The 19827-nt window shown below is 41.6% G+C and overlaps 2 protein-coding genes and 1 non-coding gene across 7 annotated transcripts in view; 2 read left to right on the forward strand and 1 right to left on the reverse strand.

Annotated features, from left to right (window-relative positions):
- The first annotated feature begins 671 nt into the window (after nt 1-671).
- Nucleotides 672-19827, forward strand: part of GABPB1 (GA binding protein transcription factor subunit beta 1) — a 77642-nt gene continuing 58486 nt past the window's right edge. For 3 of the 5 annotated variants that reach the window (XM_032297495.1, XM_032297497.1, XM_032297499.1), the window contains exons 1-2: nt 672-2139; nt 10649-10672. The gene's annotated coding sequence lies outside the window, so the exon portion shown is untranslated. The remainder of the gene's footprint in view (nt 2140-10648; nt 10673-19827) is intronic. The other 2 variants (XM_032297494.1, XM_032297496.1) reach the window with 1 other exon arrangement.
- Nucleotides 1074-3500, reverse strand: LOC116564595 (translation initiation factor IF-2-like). The gene is made up of 2 exons (XM_032297876.1): nt 3473-3500; nt 1074-2915 (listed from the first exon to the last, which is right to left on the reverse strand). Exons 1-2 carry the CDS (start codon nt 3498-3500, stop codon nt 2263-2265), a joined length of 681 nt encoding a protein of 226 aa, XP_032153767.1. The 3' UTR covers nt 1074-2262.
- Nucleotides 9462-9563, forward strand: LOC116564634. Its single transcript, XR_004275008.1, has one exon. It is a non-coding gene; the product is annotated as a U6 spliceosomal RNA (small nuclear RNA).

The following is a 19827-nucleotide window of genomic DNA, read 5'->3' on the forward strand; positions in this document are numbered from 1 at the left end:
TCAATAGCCCTGGCTCTCAGAAGCTGACTTCTGCATATAGCATTCAAGGCTTTCAGAAGTAGATCTCCAGCACTGTCTTCTTTACCCAACAATCTCTCAAGTGTTTGCCTCCAAACATCTGTACTTACTGCTTCTTGTCTAGGTCTTCCCCAATACTCTCTCTTTTTTTTGAGACAGAGTTTAGCTCTTGTCACCCAGGCTGAAGGGCAATGGCACCATCTCGGGCTCACCACAACCTTCGCCTCCTGGGTTCAAGTGATTCTACTGTCTCAGCCTCCTGAGTAGCTGGGATTACAGGCATGTAGCACCATGCACGGCTAATTTTGTATTTTTTAGCAGAGATGGGGTTTTTCCATGTTGGTGAGGCTGGTTTCGAACTTCTGACCTCAGGTGATCCGCCCACCTCGGCCTCCCAAAGTGCTGGGATTACAGGCATAACCCCCAATGCCCTTATTAAAGCTAATGCTTCTTCACTCCCATTCTACTCTATTCCTCCCTCTTGGTTTAATGAGGGGTTCCTCCTTTATTTGATTCCACAGTATTCAGCAGCTTCACTCTCATCATACTGATGATGCCTATTTACTTGTCTACATTCTACAGTCTAAAATCAATGGGGGTAACAACTCTGCAGCAATAATTAACTGTTGACTCAAACAGTGCTACAGAAAAATTTTGACAAATTTCTATTAACTGAAGCAATGAAAATATTAAATCAAAATAAAACATAGACTATGATTTTTATGCTACTTTTCTTCTATTTTAGGCACAATGCTTTAATAAATTACGCAGACTACAAAACTTTACTACATCAATTACAAAAGGCTGAGTGGAGAAAGATTACTTATCTGAGGGAGCACAAAATCAGTACGCAATATGGATTTCATTGAAGCTTGTCAACTCTCCTGGATTAAATTACTGGCGCTGTCTCAAATATTCCCAAGTCCTAGATGTAGGTAGGATGCTAGAAGTTGCAGTTTTTAGGTTAGGAAAGCCACGTCCAGGCTCCGCTGTGAAAAACATACCAATGTGTTAAGCTCCTAAGCAAATCACATCTAGATTAAGTTCAAAAGGTGTTTTAACTTTGCAAATCTCCATCTCCAAACAAACTTTTGCTACTTTCTCAATAGAACACAACAAAATTTTTTGACATTCCAGCCACGGAGAAACAGAGCTCTACCTCTGAGAGGGCAGTAATCCAAGAATATTTAGCAAGCAGTTACAAGGGTCTACGAAATGGGAGGCACTATTACAATGTTGGGGAAAAAAAGCTACAGAAATATGTACATCTTCGTCATGAACCTGACTGCTGATTTTATACAAAAGTGGAAAAGGAACCCCTCTCGTTCCTTCCCTGGTACCTCCACAGCGACTCTCATCCCAGTCTGCCTAGTTGAATGTAGGGCCACTTTAACGTAAATCCTAGCCTCCTGGCTGTCCTTCCGCCTCCCAGGATTCTGCTAGGCCGCTCAGTTGGCAAGCTTAAACTCCAAAGATTCCGCAGTCTCCGTCTTTCAACGATCACGTCACAGAGACACCAAGGTTAGCACAGGAACATCAGTTTCCAAACTCCTACCCACCGCACAAACAGGCGGGAAGATTCCGCTGCCACCCGTCCTCTCCGCCGCGCACATGGCCGGCCACAGCGCCCACCCCCGCTGCCGCGCAGGCGCCGGGCGAGCCGGGACTTGCGGTCGCAGAGAGCGGATCATTCCGCCGCTTTCTTTGTGTGGCTGAAGCGCTAGAAATGGCATATTTTCCTCCCCTTCGTTAAAAAATCAGACCCTTTTTCTCCTCTCTCCCCTCCGGAACAGAGTCAGGGAGTGGGTAGTAGCGGGATCTGCCGACGAGTGCAGAGACGGAAAATCCTCGGAAGAGGAGTTGACGAGGGCCACGTCCGGGAGGGATGCTGGGAGCTTGACTCACTCGCACACCATGTGTCCCTCCGCGCGCAGCACGGGGGACTTTTCGGTGGGGATTTTGGGCGCCGACCAGACGCGGCATTTTCGGAAAATAGCGCCCTGTGCAGCTGAAGCGCTTTGTGTGTAGCGGGGCCGCGTCAGCCCGGCCGGGTACGAGGCGCCTTGGGTCCCCGCACCACCTCCTGCTGCCTCCCCGTCGCCGCTCCCGAAGCTTTTCCAGGTCAGTGCGGGTCTGTGTAGGGCCCTGTTACCACCGGATGTGGAAGTTGATCTCTTCGCTGGTAAAAAATAATTCCACTTCCCCCGGAACCCAGATCATCCCCGCGATTTCCTGTTTATTGCATTAAGGCGCCGGGTTTCCGGGGCTCCTGGCCCCGCTTATTCCGCGGGGGTCGGCGGGGTCGGCCTGGGCGCCCGCTCCGCCCGCCCCGCCGCTGCGCTTTGTCCGCTGGGCACCCCGCTTCTGGGAGGGGCGGGCAGACATGGTGGCGGCCGCCGCCCCCTCCTCGGCCCTGGCGTGCCGCGGCCTCTTCGCTGCTACCCGTTGGGCCCGTCCCGAGCGGCCGCCCCAGGGTAGCGATGGGGTCGAGCTGAGGCATCGGGGGTTTTTGCGGGCGACTGGAGGTTGGCGGTGGGCGGGAGAGGGAGGAAGACAGGCGCGGCCGGGCGTCGGCCTCTGGGCGCCGCGGTATCCTTTGTCTGGGCAGCCTGACGGCCCCGCCGGGCTCTCCGGAGGGGGTAACGAGCTCAGTAGCTCAGTAGCTCGGGCGATCGGTTCTGGGCGCTCTGTGCTGCGGGGTCGAGGCGCTCGGGCCGGGACGGGAGCGGCCGGCCCGGACGGAGTTAACGGGAGAGCCAGGCCTGTCCCGCGCGGGGCCGCCGCAGAGACAGCCTTGGCCGCGGGGCCTGGAGTCCTGAGAGGGAGAAGCCTGCCCTTCTGAAGGCTCGGCACTTCTGCCCCAAAGACTTCGCCGCCGAGACTGCCGGGTGCACGGCCTCAGGGAAGAAGTTGAGAATTTTGCCAGGTCATCTCTGCCAGGGCACAGTTCATCAGTGTGTGGTTAGTGTGTTTCGGTGAAGCTCTCCTACTGTGTTGAATCAGCCTGCCTAACCTCAAGGGTGCAACGTGAAAACTGAAACCAAAGGAATGATACAGGCCTGCTTTGTGTGTGTCTTCCTACTTTAAGCTTGTTTTCAGTACAGATACTCTTGCTTTAAATCTGATTGGACTATGGCGAGCAGACATCTGTTCAAAGGAGGGGCAGAGACCACAGTACTTCTGAAGGGGGCTTGATAATGTGGAAACATTTTAAGTTTTTTCTCTGGACTGTTTTACTCTCTCGATTCAGGCAAGTTACCGAAGTATAATTTTTATCTGGAAAAGGGTTTGATGTAGTCTGTAAATGGTCCTTGTAAAGTACATTGCCCTCCCAGAATTAAAAGATGCCCTCTCATATCTTATGCAGAAGTTAGTGGACAGACATTCTTTATTGCGGATAGATTATCTCATGTAAAGACCCAGCCAGCTTGGTTTAAATATTTTTCTCACTGACGTATAACCATCAGCTTTGATACTTCCATTTTCAGGCTCAGACTTTGAATTTAAGGAAACTAAAGATGGCTTTTCTTTTCTCTCTTTTTTTTTTTTTCCTTCCCAAAAAAAAAAAAAATCCATTGCATGTTAACATAGATATGTTGAGTGACATCTTAAATTTTTGCAAATCTTTTTTGCAAAATGTCTGGTTCAATAGAAAATTCTTAAATCTTCAGACTGTTGTGGTTAGCACATCATGTAACCTCTGGAACACTCCACTGTACACTCATACTTTAAAAAAAACAAAAAAAAACAAATGTGTCATTCTTACCCTGCATTCACCATGCACGTCAAATCAGGATGTTATGCAAGACACATTTTAAGAAGACGAATAAGATTGATTCCCATGCCTTTTTACTGGGCTCTAACTTTTTTAAAAGTTGGAATTTAGGTGCCTAAACCAAATCACGGATAAGGATTGCATAATCTTCGTATGATATCGGAGACTCAGAAGCATTTGAAAATATTCCTAAGTGATTAAAAATTTTAATTCCAGTACATATTTGTAATGATTTACACAAGTAACGCATGAATTCCACATTACATATGCTTGTGAACACTTCTGTGTAAATGTTATGTTTAAAGATAGAACATGTTGAAAACTATAGGAGGTACAGATTTTTACAGGGAATTAATTCTGCAGTGAATCCTTTGGTGAAGTCAAGAATCGTTTGCAGAGACATAACCCTTAGAGTTCTTTGAATCATTCTGGCTTTTCTAGGTTGGGAGACAATTATACTTAATTGATTAATGTGTAAAAACTTAAGGCAGTACTTTAGTGGTTTTGAAAGGAAGCTAAGTTTGTTTCCAGTTGTTTCTGTGAACTCTAGTCTGAATCTGTCAAGTCTGTAGTTCTCTACTGTTCCATCAACAGGAAGCATCTGGTCATTCGTGTAATTGTTAGAAAACACCAGGTGTATTTTTAATGTTTGCTATTTTAAATGAAAATAGATTGGATCTTGGTTAATTATACTTGCTTGGTTTGGCCGGGCGCGGTGGCTCACGCCTGTAATCCCGACACTTTGGGAGGCGGAGGCAGGCAGATAGCCTGAGGTCAGGAGTTCGAGACCAGCCTGGCTGACATTGTGAAACTGCGTATCATGAGGAATTCAGAAATTACATGAAGTTTTGAATCATGAATTTATTTTTGAGGGTGCATGAGGAGGCTACCCAGTCTCTTTTTTTAAGTAGCCTGAGTTCAGATGAACTCACTGATGGCCTCCATCTCTTCTCTCTGACTTTAACTTTGCAAACATTAAAAAACAAACCCACACAAAATCTTGACGTTCAGAGCCAGAGCAACTTAGTTTCCTTAGTGTCATGTCTCTCCTCCTCCCTCCTCCCCAACAACTATTATGATTTCCAGCTAGTAATCACAATGTTTCTATAGCTCTGATATGTCTACTTTGGGACAGCTATAGTTAGTATTACACCTTTCTGAAGATGTTTGTTCCTTCATGCTTTCTGGAAGGTAAATCTAGCATTAGATGAGATCAGTATTAGGGCCTGTGTTTTTTCTCTGTGTTCACATCCCAGTGCTCTATACAGAGAAGATGCTTTGATGCAATCAGCTGTCAGTTCAGTTGTTGGTGACCTAGTGCACCTTTCTCTCTCTCTCTCTCTCCCTCCCTTTACTCCTTCTCCCCTTTCTCTCTCCCCTTCCCACCCTGTCTCCCCCTCTGCCCCTTTTCTTTCCTTGATAGAGTCTTGCTTGCTCCGTTACCAAGGCTGAGTGCAGTGTTGCAATTATGTTTCACGGTACGCGCCACCTTTGAGGTTCAAGCGATCCTGCCTCTGCCTCAACCTCTTGAGTAGCTGGAACTACAGGTATGTGCCAACACATCCGGCTAATTTTTTAGTTTTTTTGTAGAGACAAGATCTCACTATGTTGCCTAGGCTGGTCTCAAACTCCTGGACTCAAGTGATCCTCCCACCACGGCCTCTCAAATGTTGGGATTACAGGCGTCAGCCACCATAGCTGTCCGTGAATAATTCTTAAGTTGGTAGAACAGCTTATTGAAAGAGCAAGGTTAGACCCACTTTATTTTGTACTGGTTATATTATACTTGGGGTATTGGGACGGCTTTTTGGGTAGCATACTATCATAAGTGAGACCTTGTATTCATTCTCAGACTCTTTCAGCATCATCTGGAGAGCTAATAAAACACACACACACACACACACACACACACAGAGGCTCAAGATTAAGTAAGCTAGGACCAGACCTCTGTTTTTCTCATTTCCAAGGTGGTGGACATGTTTAAGTGTTGAAATCACTTATCTGTAGAGGATAAATGTGAGAGAAATTTGAAATGAGAAAAAGTTGAAAAAATGGGGTGTTTGACCTAAAGAAGTGAAGTTTCTTTTAAGAAGTAACAGCTACCTTTAAGGATTTGGAGTTCTGTCACACGGAAGGATCAGATTTGCCTTGACCAGAAGGAACTAGGGTCAGTGGGTAGAAGTTTAAAAGAAGTAGATTTCAGCTCTCTTCCAAGAGATATTTGCTCAAACCTGTAAAAATAGGATGGGTTGTTTTGGGTGGTAGTCTGTCCTATTCACTGACAAGTTGGGGTTTCTAGAGTACAGGAATTGTGCTGAAGGAGAATTTGGGCCAGGTGTCTTCTAGTTACCTATAAACTTTAAGGTTTAGTTAAATATGCCAAGGTTTACAGGTGGAAGCACAAAAAGCTAATTGAGTGAACCAAGCTGATTAACTTTATTGGATAATAGTTTTTGCCTTCTTGGATAAAGAGAAATGAGTGTTAAGTGAGAAGGCTATTTGAAGAAGGGCTTTAAACCACACTAATTTGGCAGACTCAGAGCCTTAAAAATGGGCATACCTTGTGATATGAAAATTCCCTTTAAAGGCATTTTTTTGATGTAGTAAAGATGTGTGTGAAGATTTAGCTGTGAACATACCAACTGCCGTTTTGTTAATAATAAAAGCTGTGTATTAATGCCTTTAACCCCCACAGTAATCATATGAAGTGGGTAGTACTATTTTTGTTTTGCAGAAGAGAAAACAGGCATAGAGAAATTAGGTTGCTTGCTCAAGGTAGCTGAGTTAGTAAGTATTAGGGCCAGGCCTTGAATCCAACCAGTGTGACTCCAGAGCCAGTACTCTTGATCATAATGTGGTAAAATTGTAAACAATCTAAATGTTTCACAGTGATTGTTAAGGTCTGTCCCTACAGTGGGGTACTGCCTACTCAGCCATGAAAATGATGAAAAGATAATATAAAGACATGAAAGGATGTCTTGGTATACGTGAGAAAAAGTAGATTTAAAAACATGATTTCATTTTGGTAAAAAAAAGCCCAAAACAATAATATATTGATGTCTGGAAGGATATGTGCCAAATTGGTTATTTCTGAGTATAGCTTTATAGATGATTATTTTCTTTTTGCTTATTCAAATTTTCTAACTTCTTCAATGAATATGAATTATTGTGTGTTGTAATTAAGATATTAAGATGTTATTTTTCAATAAAAAAGATATTAGCATAAGCTGAGAAATTTGGGTTTATTCTCTGCATTTTAAGCAAGTTCATGGAAATTGTACATAAATGAGAATTTATAAATGCATGTAGTGTTTTGTAATTTTTTGTTTGATTCCTTACTCTGGAAGTAATGTCAATTGAATAGAGAAATATATCACTGACTCCTACCACCTTACCATAATCAATTCTCTTGTGTTTTGTTAATCTTATGTGTAATATTTTAAATATTTATCCCAGCGTCATCCCAGTTAGTTACACTCTAGCTTTGTGATTTTAGGCAGTTTACTTAACTTTCCGTGTCTCAGTTTACTTCTTTGTAAAATGGGATTATTATAATACCTAGCTCATGATAATTGGAAAGATTAAATGAGTTATTTCATATAAAGTGAAGAGAACAGTACCTGACACATAGTTAATAGCTCAGTCAATGTTAGCAATTGTAGGATAACAGTTCACTATTCAAATTCTTAGTGTTTTGGAATAAGATTTTTTTTTGATATGGGCAAGGTAGTAATGTGTGGCCTTTTAACAGAATCCAGTGCAATACCTGCCTTCAAAAGTGTTACTATTTCTATAGCAAAATGTATGAATGTTTGCACTAAATAGGATAAAGACCATGAATAGCTTCATATCAGTTTGCGTAAGGTTTAACACAAGATGAGTTAGTTGGGGTTTCAGAAGTTTTTTTGGATTTTTGGAATTGCAGATAAGGAACCTGTTAAGTATTTACTCAATTTTTAGTCCTAATTTATTACAATATTAAAACATCTTTTCATGGTATTATATAGTTTTATAGTACATGGTAAATTTAACAGTCAATTAAAATAGTGGTAGCCGAGCATGGTGGTGGGCACCTGTAATCCCAGCTGCTAGGGAGGCTGAGGCAGGAGAATTGCTTGAACCCAGGAGGCAGAGGTTGTAGTGAGCCGAGATTGTGCCATTGCACTCCAGCCTAGGCACAAGAGCCAAACTCTGTCTCAAAAAAAAAAAAAAAAAAAAAAAAAAAAGGAAAACGTCCACCTCTATCTCCTTTGGTTTAAAAAGTACTGAGCACACTGATACTGTTATTTTATTTTTTTTAATTTTAAATTTGAAACTTTTAGGCTGGGTGCAGTGGCTTATGCCTGTAATCCCAGCACTTTGGGAGGCCAAGGTGGGCAGATCACCTGAGGTCAGGAGTTCGAGACTAACCTGGCCAACATGGTGAAACCCCATCTCTATTAAAAATACAAAAATTAGCCAGGCATGGTGGCATGCACTTATAGTCCCAGCAACTCGGGAGGCCAAGGCAGGAGCATCACTTGAGCTTGGGAGGTGGAGGGTGTAGTGAGCTGATATTATGCCACTGTATTCCATCCTGGGTGACAGAGAACAAGACTCTGTCTCAAAAAAAAAAAAAAAAAAAAAAAATTGAAACTTTGAAAAACTGCCCCTGTTGGCCCTGACTGTGATTCTCTTATTAAGAATTATCCTAAAGTAATGGTGTGATTATATTACATTATGTAGTGTAATTTTTTTCTAAAAGAGCTTTGAGCATTCCTATAACCCAAATAGCTTGTTTATGTCTCATTACACTTGAGGAATAATATTCTTTTTTTTTTTTTTTTTTTTTTTTTTTAGTACGGAGTCTTGCTCTGTCACCCAGTCTAGAGTGCAAGGGCACGATCTCGGCTTACTGCAACCTCTGCCTCCCTGCAACCTCCGCCTCCTGGGTTCAAGCCATTCTCCTACCTCAGCCTCCCGAGTAGCTGGGACTACAGGCGCGCGCCACCACTCCTGCAAATTTTTTTGTATTTTTAGTGGAGGCCACAGGGTTTCACTGTGCGTTAGTGAGGATGGTCTCCACCTCCTGACCTCATGATCTGCCCAACCCCGCCTCCCAAAGTGCTGGGATTATGGGTGTGAGCCAACATGCCTGGCCCAAGATATTTTTTTTTTTTGCAGACACAGTTTCACTCTGTTGCTCAGGATGGAGTGCAGTGGCGTGATCTCAGCTCACTGCATCCTCTGCCCCCCAGTTTCAAGTGATTCTCCCAAGTAGCTGCAGTTACAGGCGCCCACCACCATGCCCAGCTAATTTTTGTATTTTTAGTAGAGACAGGGCTTGGCCACGTTGGCCAGGCTGATCTCGAACTCCCGACCTCAGGTGATCTGCCCACCTTGGCCTCCCAAAGTGCTGAGATTACAGGTGTGAGCCACGGCACCCAGCCTGTAGTAGTGATTCTTTAAAGGAGGTGGGTAGATGCCACTATACCTGTCTTTAACACACCCGTTCTGTGGTTGTGGAGACTGAGGTAGTCATAAAAATTACAGTACTGAATTTTGGAATTAGGCTGATTATTCTTCTTATAAGAGTTTTGGATGTATAGCCCCTTCTGACTCCTGTAATCTTTTATGTCCATAGCACTTAATTTATATCCAAACAGAGGAAAAAATAATGACTAGTATGGTGCTTGCTTCTGCAGCACATGTACTAAAATTGGAACGATGCAGAAAAGATTAGCGTGGGCACAAGGAGGACATGTAAATTTGTGATGGGTTCTGTATTTATTATTTTTAATAATAAAAAGTAAAAAAAAATTAGTATGGTGTATACTATACCTTTATCTCCTAAATGGGTTGTGTGAACTCTATGATCTTTGCCCATGTGATTACTTTTCCTGTGTTCCTTTATGTGTTTCATTCATAGAGACTCCCGGTTTCTCTTCCTTAGTGCTGTGGTCTGAATGCTTTTATCTCCCCAAAATTCATGCTGAAATCTTAATCTCCAAGATGATGATATTAGGAGGTGGGGCCTTTGGGAGGGATCAGCTCAGGTGGGTGGAACCCTAATGAATGGGATTAATGCTTTTATAAATGAGACTCCAGGCTGGGCGGGGTGGCTCATGCCTGTAATCCCAGCACTTTGGGAGGTTGAGGTGGGTGAATCATGAGGTTGGGAATTCAAGACCAGCCTGGCCAAGATGGTGAAATCTTGTCTCTAGTAAAAATACAAAAATTAGCTGAGTGTTGTGGAAGGAAGGAGCCAGTAATCCCAGCTACATGAGAGGCTAAGGCAGGAGACTTGCTTGAACCCGGCTGGTGGAGGTTGCAGTGAGCTCAGATTGTACCACTACACCCAGTCTGGGTGACAGAGTGAGACTCCGTCTCAAAAAAAAAAAAAAGACTCTAGGCAGCTTGTTAGCCCTTTCTTTCATGTGAGGTTACAGCAAAAAGACTGCTGTCTAGAAACAGGCCCTTAGCAGATACTGAATCTGCCAGTGCCTTAGTTTGGATTTCTCAGCCTTCAGAACTATTAAAGATAATTTTTCTGGGCTGAGTGTGGCGGTTCACGCGTGTAATCCTGGCACTTTGGGAGGCTGAGGCGGGAGGATTGCTTGAGACCAGCCTTGGCAACATAGTGAGACCCCATCTCTACCAAACAAACAAACAAACAAAAAGTCATTTTCTGTTGTTTGAAAGGCACCCAGTTCATGGTATTTTGTTTTATAGCAGCCCAAACAGACTAAGACTTTACCTTACTCCTGTAGGCACTAGATAGAGTCTGTATTTTGATATCATTCATTTATTTTATGTTTTACTGGACTCCTGTTGTCAAATTTTTCCACCATCGATTTATTCTGTTTTCCCTCACAGGTCACAGCATATTTGTGGAGGAAGGTGAGTAATTATGAAGATTATCTTGGCCACTATAAATTTATGCTCAACAATTCCAAATAGGCCCTTCCTACTTCTTGGCAATCATCTTATTAATTGCATTTTTCTGTTGTCTTGTATTCCTTCTTCCTCTTTAACTCTCAGTAGATGCCATTTACTTCTATTTAAATGAAAAAGAAAAACCAGGTGTAAGCTTGCACATTTTTTTTCATTGTCACCATAACAAATCTCTATTCTTTCATTTTATTTTGTAAATTGAATGGAAGAAGAATCTTGCTGCCACAGTTAAGTTTACCTCTCTTGTCACTTTGGTTGTTATTTGCAGTGTTTTTTCTTCCCTACCTTCAAATATGTACAGACTCCTGTACTTTGGGAGGAAAAAAAATCAGTTTTGATTAACTGCTGCTACTGTTCTTTGCAGCTATCTGCCGCATTTCTCTTCTTTATTTCGAAAATTTTAAGAATTGAATTATAGTTGCTGCCCTGAGTTTTTTTTTTTTTTCAGAGACAGGGTCTCACTGTGTTGCCCAGGCTGGAGTGCAGTTGCAGCTCACTGCATCCTCCCCAGGCTTAGGTGATCCTCCTACCTCAGTTCCTGAGTGGCTGGGAGTACAGGCGTTTGCCACCAAGACTGGCTAATTTCGTATTTTTCTGGTAGAGACGAGGTCTCACTGTGTTGTCCAGGCTAGTTAAGTCCTGAGTTCTTTTACTACTACTTTCCTAACTTATGCAGTTTTGGAATATCATAATTCAGATTGTTGCTTTAGAGGACATCCTTTGTGTCGATTATTTTGGCTTCATCCTGACTCTTTTCAGCTAGTATATATGTGTTACTATTTCCACCGAGGCTTCTTAATGTTCTTTTCTTGCTCTTTGTGTTAATTTACCATCCTGGTTTTCCCTTCTGATTACTACTTTTCTGATTTGTTGGTAGTTTCTTGAGCCTCTTAGCACTGTTATTCTCATCAGTACTTGATTCTTTATTCCCCTCTCTGTCTTCTCTCAGATGTTTTACATGCTGATGACTCCCAAATGTGTGTCCCATGCACATTTGTTCCTCTAATAGTTTACTGGATATGTCTGTTGGAAAATTCAAGGAATTTCCATCTTTTTTTTTTTTTTTGTAAAGACCCAAGTTTCACTCTTGTTGCCCAGGCTGGAGTGCAATGTTGTGATCTTGGCTCACTGCAACCTCTGCCTCCCAGGTTCAAGCAGTTCTTCTGCCTCAGCCTCCCAAGTAGCTGGGATACAGGCATGTGCCACCATGCCTGGCTAATTTTGTATTTTTAGTAGAGACAGGGTTTCTCCATGTTGGTCAGGCTGTTCTTGAACTCCTGACCTCAGGTGATCTGCCTGCCTTGGCCTCCCAAAGTGCTGGGATTACAGGCGTGAGCTACCGCAGCCAGCCCCGTCACATTTAGATTTATTATTACTTAGCTTTTCACCTGCTCCCAGATTTTCTTTTAATTTCATCATTATCATACTTAAATCTTTTTGTTTGTTTGTTTGAGGTGGAGTCTCACTCTGTAGCCCAGGCTGGAGTGCAGTGGCGGAATCTTGGCTCACTGCAACCTCCGCCTCCAGGGTCCGGGTTCAAGCAGTTCTCCTACCTCAGCCTCCCAAGTAGCTGGCACTACAGGTACAAGCCACCATGCCCAGCCAGCTAATTTTTGTATTTTTTAGTAGAGGTGGGGTTTCGCCATGTTGGCCAGTCTGGTCTTGAACTCCCGACCTCATGATCCACCCGTCTCGGCCTCCCAAAGTGCTGGGATTACAGGTGTGAGTCACTGCGTTTGGCCACTTAAATCTTGAAGTAGTCTGCAATGCATGCTTTTACTTTATATCTTTTTTTTTTTTTTTTTTGAGACGGAGTTTCGCTCTTGTTACCCAGACTGGAGTGCAGTGGTGCGATCTCGGCACACCGCAACCTCCGCCTCCTGGGTTCAGGCAATTCTCCTGCCTCAGCCTCCCCAGCAGCTGGGATTACAGGCACGCGCCACCATGCCCAGCTAATTTTTTGTATTTTTAGTAGAGACGGGGTTTCACCATGTTGACCAGGATGGTCTCGATCTCTTGACCTCGTGATCCACCCGCCTCGGCCTCCCAAAGTGCTGGGATTACAGGCTTGAGCCACCGCGCCTGGCGCTTTTACTTTATTTCTTACATGTATCAATCAGCACAGTTGTTTTCCCTTTATTGGCCCTGAGTTTGTCCTGGAATTCTGTATTGCCTATTATTTGCTCTCTTTAAACTTTAGATTCTCCTTCCTTGAATCTGTTTTGCGTATGACTGCCAGAATAATTTGTTTTTGAAAAATTTTTGAACCTGTTGCTAAACATACAAGCCTGAGGAGAGAACATGTGCTGTTGACCTTTGCACTGTCTATTCTGTCAAAGCGAGTTGAACCTGTGCTGAATAAATGTTTGAAAGGGTCACCATTTGGTCAAATCTTTGAATGATTCCCAGTTTACAAGATAAAGTCCAAATTCTACTTTCTGACTTTTAAACGTTTTTATATTATATTCTTCTTCAGCCTTGATCCTTACTCTTGAGCATTATTAAGCTGGTGTTTCCTCTGTGATATATCTTGCTTAAGCACAACTCCATTCATTCTTCCTTTAACTTGCCTGTCAAAGCCTATTCAGGGATGTTTGCCCTGTGGCGGACACTGTTCTAATCTCTGGTGTTATAGTGATGAACAAAACAGAAGACAAAGTCCCTGTTTTCTTAGAGCTGACCTTTGTGGAGAGGGACACAAACATGTGCCATTAATGTGGTGGTAATGAGTAAAATGAAAAGGAATAAAAGTAGACAAGGGGATAGACTGGCGGGATGTGGTGGCTATCTTACGTTGTCTGGGAGAGCTGCTCCCTGGGTGTCGTAGACTGCAGGAGCAAAGTTATCTAAGCAGAGTTTTTTGGGCAGCAGAACCAATATATGCTAGACCCTAAAGGGCGAACACATTTGCCTTGTTCAATGAATTACTAAGACTTTTGTGGCTAGAGCACGGTAACTAAGGGGGAGAATGATAGTTGAGCTGAGAACTGATGGTGGGGAGAGAATATTATGCTTCAAATGTTAAGTCCTTCATTGAAGAGGCGTTCCATGACTACTACTACTTGTTAATATAAACCTTGGAACTTATATAACTATGGAAGTAGCTTTCAGATGATTGTTTATTCTGACTCCCAATAAAAAATGTATCTTACATGGTAATTGTGTATACATGTTATTGCATGCACGTGTGTGTGAGTGATAACTGCATTTGATACATGATGATATTTCCAAAAACATTGTCCTTAACCTACTAAAGTGATTTCACAGTTGGTTAATAGGTCATGACCAACAGTTTGAAAAGCGCTAATTTATGGTGTCTATACGCATTTAAACAAAACACTGAACTGCGAACTTCTTTTGAAAAGCACTAATTTATGGTGTCTGTACTCATTTAAACAAAACACTGAACTATGAACTCTACACATGTTTTCAGTTTGTGAAATATTTTTGATTAAAGATCTTGCTTTCAATTTTTTTTTTTTTTTTTTTTTTTTTGAGTTGGAGTTTTGCTCTTGTTGTCCAGGCTGGAGTGCAATGGCGCGATCTTGGCTCACTGCAACCTCTGCCTCCTGGGTTTAAGCAATTCTCCTGCTTCAGTCTCCCTAGTATCTGGGATTATAGGCATGCACTACCACGCCTGGCTAATTCTTGTATTTTTAGTAGAGACAGGGTTTCTCCGTGTTGGTCAGGCTGATCTCAAACTCTCGACCTCAGGTGATCCACCTGCTTTGGCCTTCCAAAGTGCTGGGATTACAGGCGTGAGCCACCACGCCCGGCCTTTGCCTTCAGTTTTTGTGTGTGTAGGTTTATAATGTTTCTAATAATGCTGAATAGAAAGGACTTGTTTAATTTCTTTTTTTTTTTTTTTAACTACCCACCTGCAACTGCCTTGAGTTATAGAGGACTTGTTTAATTTAGCAGACATCTGTTGAGTGGCATATTACAAGCTGCTAGATACTAAAATACATAATAAGATAAACTATTAACCTTTACTCATAGAAGGGTTAAGAAGGAAAAAAAAAGATAAATCCCTGTCTGACTTCCTAAGGCTTATGGGAGAGGAAAGCTTGTAAATAAATAATTTGTAATGTGATGGAATCTATCTAATAACGGAAGTGTGTTAAGGCCACAATGAGAGAATAAAGAAGTGATTCTTCTTTGCTGAGAAGGTCAAGGGAAACTTACTGGAGGAGGTAATGTCTGAACTGGGTTTGGAGGGAGAAGAGGACTACTTGGTCAGGTAAATTCAGAAATGGAAGATTTCTTAGGCAGCATAACATAAAGGAGTGAAATCATGAGACAGAATAGCACATGAAGGGTAACTGTAGATAACCCTGTATTCAAATGTAAATCCAAGGAGGAAATGGTGAGTGATGAGGCTGCCGTGAGGCAAGGTCACATCCTTAAAGGTCTCAGACGGGTTGGAGTTACCACTTATTTAATGATTATGCATATTAGGGGAAAATACTGTATAGTCAGAATTTTAGGAAGTTGCTATATGAGAAGTAAGATACCATCTCTCAATAATTCCAAAACAGCCAGTTTTTCCCTAGTGATGAAATGTATCACTGTTTCCTCAATTGTGCGCTGGAGAAAGATGGCTTACATTTATGGGCTATGTTATACAAACAAAAAATCTTATAAAATGTTAACTTATCCATTACAATGAGAAGTTCATTCAATAAGATGCATTTGAGAACTGAGACCTACTGAGGAAGTAGATTCACATTTCAAGCTTATGCTGGGACTTATGAAGTAGAATGGTGGGTAGACAACTGTTTAAAAATTTTCAAGTTAAATTATACATATGGTTCAATGCCACTGTATTCTATAGGTGATTGGAATACATGATTATATCTGCATTCATTTTGGAAAGATATTTTTATAAATTTGACCAAACCACAATTTAAGACTTTATGACATTTAGAATATGCAAATTTTAAAGAAAAGAATATACAAATTTAAAAAGACTGAGAGAAGTATGTGCAACATATGTAATAAACATGTAATAATAAAATGGAAAAATAGGTAAAGAATGTGAATAGGCAGTTTTGGAAGAGGAAATATAAGTGGCCAACAAACATTTGATAAAGATATGCAGTCTCGTTAGTAGTTTGAGAAATGCATGTTAAAACAGACAACAATAGCATACTCTGTAGCTGTATGAAAAAATGAGGAAGCTCTCCTATCTGAACTAATAGGAAAAGGTCTCTGGGGTGTGTTAAGCAAGAAAAGCAAGTGGGGAACAGTGTTATATAGTAATTTTTTTTTTTTTTGGTGATTATAGAAATATCAGAAGGATACCTGTGAAACTAGTAAAGGTGATTACCTGTTCGGGTTGTAGGTTTGGGGTGGGCTGAGAGGAGCAATGAGTAGTGTTAAATACTTCTGTTGAGAATTTTCAATGTATATGTTTCTGTTTTTGGGTTTTTGAGCTATTATTGTAAAAAAAGATGTGAAGTAGACCTTATAGAACGTACTTGATGACCAACTGTCTTAGTCCATTTGGGGCACTATAACAAAATATAAACTGGTGACTTATAAACAATAGAAATTTATTTATCACAGTTCTGGAGGCTGGGAAGTTCAAAGTGGTGGCAGATTCCATGGCTGGTGAGTGCCCATTTCCTGCATTACAGATGGAGCTGCCTTGCTGTGCCCTCATATGGTGAAGGAACAAAGCAGTTAGCTGGCAATAATTCCATTCATGAAATTATGAATGGAATGATACGGTTTGCCCTCATGACCTAATCATCACTCAAAGTCCCTACTTATTAATACCATCACCTTGGGGTTAGGATTTCAACATGTTAATTTTGTGGGGACACAAACATTCAGACCAACTATATGTAGAAGATAAGGGAGAGGGAAGAGTTGAAGATAGCTCCCAGATTTCTAAATTGGGAGGTAAAGAGGGTGATAATGTTATCAGGTAATGCAGAAGGAGGATTAGGTTTTGGCATGTGCCTGGGAAGTTCTGGATATGCTAACTGAACAAAACGAAAGTTCCCTATCTAAAGTACGCAAATTATACCAACACACACTAAACTAAAAATGATTACTTTACTACTTACTACATACTAGTACCTTACCACTAGTACTAAAAATGAGTACCTTACTACTAGTACCTTACCACTCACTAAACTGAAAATGAGTACCTTACTACTAGTAAGGTTTTTTGTTTAGTGTGTGTTGGTATAATTTATGTACTTTAGATATGGAAATTTTGAGCTTATCTTAAACATGAATATTAAGTAGTCATCAGTAAATATTTTTTATCCTCAGACATTTATATTCTGGGTTAATTTTTATAAAGTTATGACTAATTTATAGTTATAGTAGGGACACTGATAAGCACAGGTAGAATGTAGATAGAGAAATAGGGAATGTGTATCTGATAAATATGTAGTTTAGGTGGAAAGTAAGAACTTAATTTATTAGCATGGCTTCAAGTGTTGTTTTTCTTTTTCCAAGATGGAGTCTTACTCTATCACCCAAGCTGGAGTGTAGTGGTACAATCTTGGCTCACTGAAACCTCTGCCTCCCAGGTTCAAGGGATTCTCCTGCCTCAGCCTACCAAGTAGCTGGGATTACAGGCACCTGCCACCATGCCCAGTTAATTACCTTTTATTTATTTATTTCTATTTATTTATTGAGATAATAAATATTAAGATAAATAAATATAAATATTTCTTATCTTTATATATATAATGCAAATATAAATTTTTAAAAAGATATTTTGCCCAGGCTGGAGTGCAGTAGTACAGTCTTGGCTCACTGCAACCTCCACCTACCAGGCTCAAGCACAGCTCCCACCTCAGCCTCCTGAGTAGCTGGGACTACAGGCGTGCACCACCATACCCAGCTAATTTTGTATTTTTAGTAGAGGCAGGGTTTCACCATGTTGGCGAGGCTGGTCTTGAACTCCTGATTTCAGGTGATCTGTCTGCTTGCCTTGACCTCCCAAAGTGAGGCATAAGCCACTGTGCCTGGCCCATGGTTCCAATTTAATGACATCTTTTGGTATCTGAAATTCAAAGAAACAAAAATAGTTTTGATCTTTTAAGACAGACCTAAATAAAAAAAATTAAAAAAAGCAAAACAAAAATAGTTTTGAATAAGGAAGTGATCTTTATGGTCGATGAGATTACACTGTAATATTTAAAACGGAGGTTTAGGCTGGGTATGGTGGCCTGTAATCCCAGCGCTTTGGGAGGCCGAGATGGGTGGATCACTTGAGCCCAGGAGTTCAAGACCAGCCTGTGTAACATGGTGAAGCCCTGTCTCTACAAAAATTTGAAAAATTACCTGGACGTGGTGGTGTGTGTCTGTAGTCCTAGCCACTCGGGAGGATGAGGTGGGAGGATCTCTTGAGTCCAGGAGGTACAGGTTGCAGTAAGCTGATATTACACCACTGTACTCCAGCCTGGGAGACAGAGCTCTGAAATAAAAACAAACCTCTTTGAAGTTGAGGGAAGTTTATAACAGCATAGAATTTTTTTTTTTATGTAGTATATAACTGTATATAAGACAAAGAGGTTTAACCTAATGGAGACAAGGAGTCAAAACATGTTGGGTGCTGCTTAAAACAAGCTCTTGGCCACGTGCAGTGGCTCACGCCTATAATCCGAGCACTTTGGGAGGCTGAGGTGGGAGGATCATGAGGTCAGGAGTTTGAGACCAGCCTGACCAACATGGTGAAATCCTGTCTCTACTAAACAAAAATTAGGTGGATGTGGTGGTGTGCCCCTGTAATCCCAGCTACTCAGAAGGCTGAGGGAGGAGAATTGCTTGAACCTGGGAGGAAGAGGTTGCAGTGAACCAAGATCGTGCCACTGCACCCTAGCCTGTGCCACAGAGCAAGACTCATCTCAAAAACTAAACAAAACAAAACAAAAACAAGCTCTTGCTATATAATTTAGCATTTAAATTTTTTTTTGAGTGAATTATATTTCAGAATCTGAATTTTGAGGTACTAATTTATCCATACTACTTTTACCTGAGTTTTATTTGGCTAGAGTTTAAAATAAAAGAAGAGCACAGATAAAGCTCATACTTGCAGGACTTGCAAATAAATGTGGTCTTTTTTTTCTGGATTTATGTTAGTAAGGATTTGGGTATGGAATAGTAATGAAAAAGAACTACTTTGTAATTCTTTCTTTTTTTTCTTTTTTAATTGAGACGGATCTGTCTCTGACACCTAGGCTGGACTGCAGTGGCGCAATCTCAGCTCACTGCAGGTGTCGACTTCTCGGGTTCTGGTGATCCTCTCACTTCAGCCTCCTGAGTATCTGGGACCACAGGCTCACGCCACCACACCTGGCTAATTTTTTTTTGTATTTTTTGGTGGAGACATAGTTTCTCCATGTTGTCTAGGCTGGTCTTGAACTTTTTGGTTCAAGTGGTGTGCCTTCCTCAGCTTCCCAAAACACTGAGATTACTACAGGCGTGAGCCACTGTACTCAACCAGTAATTTTTGCTTGAGATTCAAAACTTTTAACCATCATGTCTGAAGAGAAGATAGTTTACTAGTAAAATTTTATTTTTTAAGATTCTTTTATTGCTGGCTTAATCTTTCAAAAAAATCCTGTAAAAATTACAAATAATATAGAATCTCATAAAAACTGGAGATGATATTGTTTATGTGAGAGTGAAAAGGGGCTGAAACTTACCATTCTGTCACCTCCAACCTGTGCTTACTCTTTAGCCACTGCCTTTCTTGCTACTGAAGTCTGGAGCTTTGGGAAACACAAATTGAGAAATGCTGGATTGGACTGGGCTGGAGTTTTAGATGGGCTCTAACCTCTTCTCATATATGTATATGTTATGTATATATTACGTGTGTGTGTGTGTGTGTGTGTGTGTTTTTTTTTTTTTTTTTTTTTTTGAGACAAGGTCTCACTCTTTTGTCCAGGCTGGAATGCAGTGATGTGATCATGGCCTACAGCAGCCTCAACCTCTTGGGCTCAAGTGATCCTCCCACTTCAGCTTCCTGAGTAGCTGGGACTACAGGCACACCGCAACCTCTGCCTCCCAGGTTCAAGTGATTCTCCTGCCTCAGCCTCCTGAATAGCTGAGACTATAGGCGCGTGCTGCCATGC

This window comes from Sapajus apella, unplaced genomic scaffold, assembly GCF_009761245.1.
Source record: "Sapajus apella isolate SASKATOON/1434 unplaced genomic scaffold, GSC_monkey_1.0 scaffold37, whole genome shotgun sequence".
Taxonomy (NCBI): Eukaryota; Metazoa; Chordata; class Mammalia; order Primates; family Cebidae; genus Sapajus; species Sapajus apella.

Coding starts and splice junctions, on each gene's coding strand:
- LOC116564595 (XM_032297876.1), bottom strand. CDS start 3,500: ATGGAAGTATCAAAGCTGATGGTTATAC. Junction 2,916..3,472: donor ATCAAAGCTGATGGTTATAC/GTCAGTGAGAAA, acceptor TTCTTCCCTGAG/GCCGTGCACCCGGCAGTCTC.